A 6,677-nucleotide genomic window follows, 5' to 3' on the forward strand; every position below is an offset into this window, starting at 1 on the left:
TTATTGGAAGCTCCAAAGCAGAATATGCTGAAAACTGTGACATGTGTCACAAAACAATTAGTGCTGCTGCAGAACAATCTCTGTGAAAACTTTAGGGAAAAAGCTCTTTGGTGAATAAAACCCTACAATGAAATTTTCAGTTAGCTGAAGGCTCAATGCAAAACATTCTGCTTTAGGGGGTTAGAAGCTATCACCAAGGACAGTAGCATACAATTACATTTATTAGTTATTTAGTATTAATTATTTAGTTTATTTCTGTCAATTTTTTTTTCTATCATTATATCAAGTTAGTGAACGTTGAGAAATTTAAAATACATGTTTTGGAGTATTAAAATGGTGTAGTATCAATTATAAAAGATTTAGTTATTTCTGTATTTTGCACATTATTGCAACAAATAAACAGCATCAAGTTGTTTGATGAGTTACTCGACAGCATACCTTCAATGGTTTGCAAGATTACTTTGGCTTTTGAATGCATTTCTATGTGCCTCAGCATAGAATCACAGAACACTGCACATGCATTTATCACCAGGAAAAAGAACAAGAAGAATATTTCTGCAGCCATTGACTTGACTCGAAAACTATTGAGTATGAAAAAAAAATTTTAAAGAAAAGCTCCTGTTTTATTATTATGTACTATTCATTTACTGTTCATCATTAAAAAAATAATTATAATATTATACATTATTCAATATTAATAATTATTAAACAACTTTATTGAATTTTTTCATCCATGAAAAACAAAAAAGTCTTTGTTTTCTTCTCAAACTCTTATTTTAAATAAACAAATCATTATTTACAAGACTTTTCATTCGCATCAACATGTTTAAAATAATATAAATAGTTTAGTTAAAAAAATACACTTTAATGAGGAAAAAATATATAATAAATCATCAATTAGTAATCGGCAAAACAAATGAAATTTCATCTTTGACCTTTCATTTCCATAAATATAAAAGATTGATATAGCAATAATTTCAATGGTGATTGCCAAAGCACTTGTCCAGCAAAAAGGTGAATGGGCACTGTTATGATGAAATGCATCTTTAGCCCAAGATCGCCATCCTTTGGATACGCTTCTTGAATACTGACAAGGAAAAAAAAGTCATTAACACAATGATAAATATGTCTAACTCTTTTTAGTAGCCAAAAAAATACAAATTAATATTAAAAAATTCCTTTGCAAAAATTAAGAAATCATTCATTTAGTCTATTAAATTACTCCAAATTTCACTTAGAACTACTTTTGTGTCAAGTTTGAAATATTTGGTGGAACACTGATTTTGTCAGGAAGAGTTTTCTGAGTGATTGTAATACTTTTTGTAAGTGGCATATTCTTTGGCCCGAACCCGTGATTTGTGTATTATATTATGTTTGTATGTGCCTAGATTAACTGCAACTTTTCTCCTTTTCTACAGAGTTCTCACGTTCGATTGCAATTTACTAGATGTTTTTCTCAAACTTTGTAAACAAAGAATGAAAAATAATCACCAAACCCTCAAAACAAACTTTCAAAACACCAAAAAATCAGAAACAACCTGTTCAATCTTTTTATCATCTGATAAAACCCGCCAACGACGTCAGTGCAGCTACCTTTTTCAAATTGTCGCTTGTGGGGTTTTTGCACTAAATAAATATTTCAGGGAATCAAAAGGGGGGTGCATACAAAATGTTTTTTCAGTGGGTTTTTCCAACAAACAAAGCGTCTATCAATCAACTACAAGAAACCAGTATTGACCCAATTTCTAATTATTTGCCGTTATGGGGGTTTCTGAAATAAGCGCTTCAATTAATTTAGTTTCTCTGCTTTTGTGTCCCCCTCATGGCTGCAACTAGAAACTAAAATTTACCCTGTTACTTGAAAAATCAGTTTTAATGAGAAAAGTATAAACTGAGCATCTTTCCTGGTCCAGAGCCTGGGCACCAGACCCTAATTCCCCTACCCTCCTTTACTTGCAGCCGCTCTGTGAACCTTTCAATAAAGATCTTCAACTGTACAATCAAGTACTCTTAAAATTTTAGGCTTTTCTACCAGATGGCCGATGCTGGGGGGAAAATTTTAAAAAAGTACTCTTTGATAATTTTTGTGTGGTGCCCCTTTTCTCTTGATACCCTAAGAACATGCTTATTTTGCTTAATGGTTAATCCGGCCCTACTCAAACTATACAATGAGTCATTAGCCACCACACACAGAATAAATTTACTTGTACTTCATCTTTGAAAGGTACACCAAGCTATCAACCGCTTTGTAGTCGCTTTGGACAGCCACCTTGTCCATATTTCTCTCTACAGAATTCCTAATGAATGGGTACATGTCAGAATATGAAAGAGAGCGTGAAAGAGTTGTGAGCCTAACATGAAGTTTGTTTCTGTAGAATGCTTGTTATGAGTTGCTCATCAAGTGCTTTCATCCCTCTTCCAAATTCTGAAGCAGATAAATTGGCTGGTTATCTTTTGCTTGTGTCATGTGTGAATTTTTTAAATGCTGTAGGCCTGATTGCTCTCTATGGAGAGATTTCTTCATTTAAAAAAGTGGATTGGCTCACATTTGTGCCTCTGAGTAGAAAAACCACAGAAAACCAACTTCAGCCGACCACAACTATGAAGTCAGTGAGGTTTGCACCAGGGTTCTCATGACACAAGTCCATGACAATGCCCACATGCAGGGGGGAGCTAGAGAATGAGAGACTAGGTTGATGAGTGACCTAGAGAGTGAGGGACAATGTCGGTGAATGAGCAAAAAAGTGATTTAGAGCAGTGGTTCTCAACCTTTAGAATAGCACTGCCTAGTTGAATTATTTTTTGAGTGGTAGGCACAAACATAAATATGAATAATGGGGGAAAAAATCGATGTCTGGAGGGGGCTTAGCAAGCTATAACCCAGGACGGCAAGTTTGGAGAAGGCAGAAAATTTGAAGGTGTCTTCAAGAAAATTAGAGTAGAATGGGAGAAAGGAGGCAAAGTTTCTAGAAAAGTCCACAGGCGGTAAAACCAGCTGTGATGGTCAAGTAGTCATAGTGACGGATTCACATCACGAGGGCCCAGATTTGAACCCCACTGGTGGTTGCCACCATTGCCACAGTTGGTTTTCTGTGTTTCCCAACTTTGAGGTGTGAATCTTCCCATTAAAAAATCTTGACACAGACAGCAACAAGCCTACAAACTGTACAAATATTCAATCATTACACTTCACTTCTGAAATACAGATGGAAAAATCAGACACAACACTAGTTACACACTCAGACTTAGGTACATACACTAACACTTCTGGCACAACTCACTAGGTAGTGAATTGCTCATGGGGATAGGCCTGTGTTGTGCTCAGTTTGAAAAAAAATGTGTTAAAACCATTAATATGCATCAGCTGAGGAACTTGGTCAGTGAGTGACAAAATGGGTGACCTGCAGAATTCACAAGCACGTGAGTGACTTTAGAGAGCAAGAGACTAGATCAGTCAGTGACCAAAAGAAAGACCTTGAGAATTTGCAAGCATTTGAGTGGCTAAATATATAATATAAATAATGGGAAACAAATCGAGGAAGTGTAACTATAAATTATCTACGGCTCAGTTTCACTGATGCCGGGGCAATGTACTGGGCTGTGACCCAGCACTTGAGAAACACTGATTTAGAGTGTACTAGCATGCGAGTTACCAAAACAGTGAGCATGAATGTGAATGATCAAAAGAGTAACCATGAGAACAATAGGGACAAGTCAGTGAGCAACTAAATGGGTGACCAGAGATGCCACTGATACGCTATAACGTGTTAAATACCTGAAATTTCGGGAAAGGACTAATAAAAATTTGGTTCACACGTCCTCTGGGACTCTTTCTTTCCTAGTTCCAAATGAAAAAAGTAGATGGAAAAACCTCCCCAACTTTTTCCCCTTCTTTTCAGTCTTATCACGATCACACACGACCTTGAAAAAGTGGTTTTACTACTTCGTATACTGTAGTATTGATATACACGCGGGTTGTTGAAGATATTTATTTTCCCCTTAATGAAGGGCCGTGTACAGAATTTTCAGAGAATTTCTGAGTTTTTACTCCCATACAGATTTTCTCCCCTCCGGTTATATATAGAAAATTACGGTACTTTGCGCGGTTATCTGCCGGCATTTAAAGACAGCGGTCCATACGGCATAAATTTTACTTGTTCTTACAAGATTTTGAATGCGCATTTTTAAAAAATCATAAAGGATTTGGAACACCTGTTCAAAGTTTAAAACATTTTCTGAGATCATTCAAAAAAAAGCAAATCTGTGACAATACCTTGAATATTCACAGTTTTGTCATCTAGCTGCTATGTGACATAGTCACCATTTCGCATCATGAAAACCACAGGTGTGTACACAGAATTGGCTTCAGGAGGGGCAGAAGGATTTCTTCCACAGAAATTGTGGATCATTAGCGCTCAAAAAGAATTTTAAATTAATATAGCATAAAAGGCTGAATGAATGAACGCCAGAACTTTGCCACTGGACTTATTGCGTTGCCAAGATCTCTTCCAGCCCAGCTGAATTTATCATTTTTTTATTTTTTTGGGGTGGGGAGGCAGCAATAAATCATTTGATTAACAGAGATACCTCCTTCTTCTACCCAGAACATGGTCTGCTGCTCTGCCTCAACGAAAAGATATAAGCAAGTAAGGGGGCATGCTGGAAAAAAAAATCAGAGATATCAGGGAATTATGGGGAGAGGAGTATACTTTTTTCAAGATAATGTTTTTTGAGAGGGGCCCACTTTCACTCAAAATGGACCCAGATTTTTTGAATACCCTGGGTCCCGGGACCCAGGTAAATTAAATTACAGTGGCATCTCTGGTGACCAAGAAAGCGTTCAAGCATGTAAGTGAACATAAGGGTGCCTTAGAGACAGAGTCATATTAACTGGGTGCAGAGGAGTGGGTGGGGCCGAGCTGGTTGTAACCTAGGGCAGTAAATCTGAAGAATGAGTGGTCAAGAAATTTAGACAAAAAGAAGGAAAAGTGTGGAAAAATATATGTAGCCAACCGGGAGAAAAACCATAAATCCACCTCTGTCCACACAACTGCATAGCGGCGCAAACTATCAACCAAACAAATGGACGGCACACTTAGTCTAGTAATTTAGTCTTTAAATAATTTTTAGTAGTTAATTAAATTTTAAGTTTTCAAAACTTTCGAATGAATGGCAACATTAAACCCATTTAATTGGAAAGTGATTTCGTGATTAAGAAAAATATAATCCTATCATTTTTTTTTCATTAAGTAGGCACGCACGATATGCATGCACCAATGGGTGTGGTCTCATATTATCAAATGAGAGTATTCATAATTTCTTTTCTTACGTTGGGACAGATTTTGAAGCACTTGACACAACTTAACATTTAATTAACTACCAAATGACTTAAGGAGTGTAGGCAAGCCTTTTAAAACATATGAAAATCCATGCAACATCACTCACTTCCGTTACATCAGCCCTCATACACTGAAAGAACACACGCCACCATGTATGTATCCTCAGCTTTTTTGAAACGTGTTACCAGTGGAACCCATTGTATTTATAATTCCTAACCCAACAAACTATTCCATATGTTTTGATGTTCTCTGCACTTGTTAATTCAAGATTCCTCAAATGACTGGTTATATTTTTTTGTACATGATGATTACAAGGAAGAAAATTAATCTCTTTCTCCATGGGGACTCAAACCCCAGGTTCTCATTTGCCGGATGAGTGCTCTAGCAACTAAGATATGGAAACAGATAGAACATTTCTCCCTTGGAGTGTATATGGGGCTCCGTACATGGCAACAATCAACTGAAAGCTTGTGAATGACATAGGCCACCAGATGGTGACATGTAGAAATGTCCTCTCCACTTGTTAATACAAAATTCCTCAAAAGACTGGTTATATTTTTTGGAGATGATGATTACAAGGAAGAAAATTTATCGCAGTCCCCACGGGGACTTGAACCCCGGTCTCTTGCCTTGTGCAGAGCCTTTCAACATATATATGATTCAAGGGAGAAATACTCCATCTGTTTCCATATCTTACTTGGTAGAGCACTAATCCAGCAAATGAGCCTGGGGTTCGAGTCTCTGTGGAGACAGAGATGAATTTTCTTCCTTGTAATTATCATCTACAAAAAAAATATAACCAGTCTTTTAAGGAATTGTGTACTGTGTGTTATTTATATCAGGCCCGTAGCCAGAAATTTCGTTCGGGTGGGACCAAACTGATAGAACAATAGATTTGATCATCTTTTTCCCCCTTTTTTCGGTCATTTCCTCACATTTCGAGGGGGGGGCGGGGGACCAGACCCCCCGAGTTTTCCGCCGCCGCCCCCCCCCCCCGCGCTACGGCCTTGAACATTGACATTTCAAACATTTTTTTTGTATTAACGTACTTGAAATAAATTTTTTATTTTATAAAAGTCTAAAACATTGAAATTCGGCGTGAATAGATTTCGTCGCGTCAAGTTGCGTATGTGACGCAATTCACTCACTTTATCCGAATAAAGTTCTTTTTTTATTGCATTGTAGAGCTTTATGAGTGCTTCAGATGTGGACAATCCGGTTTGCTCTTCTTCTCTTTGACGATTTGAAGCCATTGAACAAATATCAGTAATCGTTTAAGGTGATCAATGATATGAATGTTTACCTACACAAAGATATCAACAAAGCTGTTTTGAACGG

At 37.0% G+C, this 6,677-nt stretch overlaps 1 protein-coding gene across 2 annotated transcripts in view; it reads right to left on the reverse strand.

Moving 5' to 3' along the window:
• Positions 1 to 6,661, reverse strand: part of l(2)k05819 (transmembrane protein 94-like protein l(2)k05819) — a 34,693-nt gene extending 28,032 nt beyond the window's left edge. For both annotated transcript variants that reach the window (XM_089244140.1, XM_089244141.1), the window contains exons 1-3: positions 6,488 to 6,661; positions 936 to 1,087; positions 439 to 581 (exon numbers count right to left, since the gene is read on the reverse strand). In XM_089244140.1, coding sequence (XP_089100266.1) covers positions 439 to 581; positions 936 to 1,087; positions 6,488 to 6,592 — 400 coding nt within the window. In that variant the 5' untranslated portion in view covers positions 6,593 to 6,661. The remainder of the gene's footprint in view (positions 1 to 438; positions 582 to 935; positions 1,088 to 6,487) is intronic.
• Positions 6,662 to 6,677: the final 16 nt, after the last annotated feature.

The sequence above is a fragment of the Pholcus phalangioides genome, unplaced genomic scaffold, assembly GCF_987345545.1.
Source record: "Pholcus phalangioides strain wild (caught in Gottingen) unplaced genomic scaffold, Ppha-v1.0 ptg000015l_1, whole genome shotgun sequence".
NCBI classification, from domain to species: domain Eukaryota; kingdom Metazoa; phylum Arthropoda; class Arachnida; order Araneae; family Pholcidae; genus Pholcus; species Pholcus phalangioides.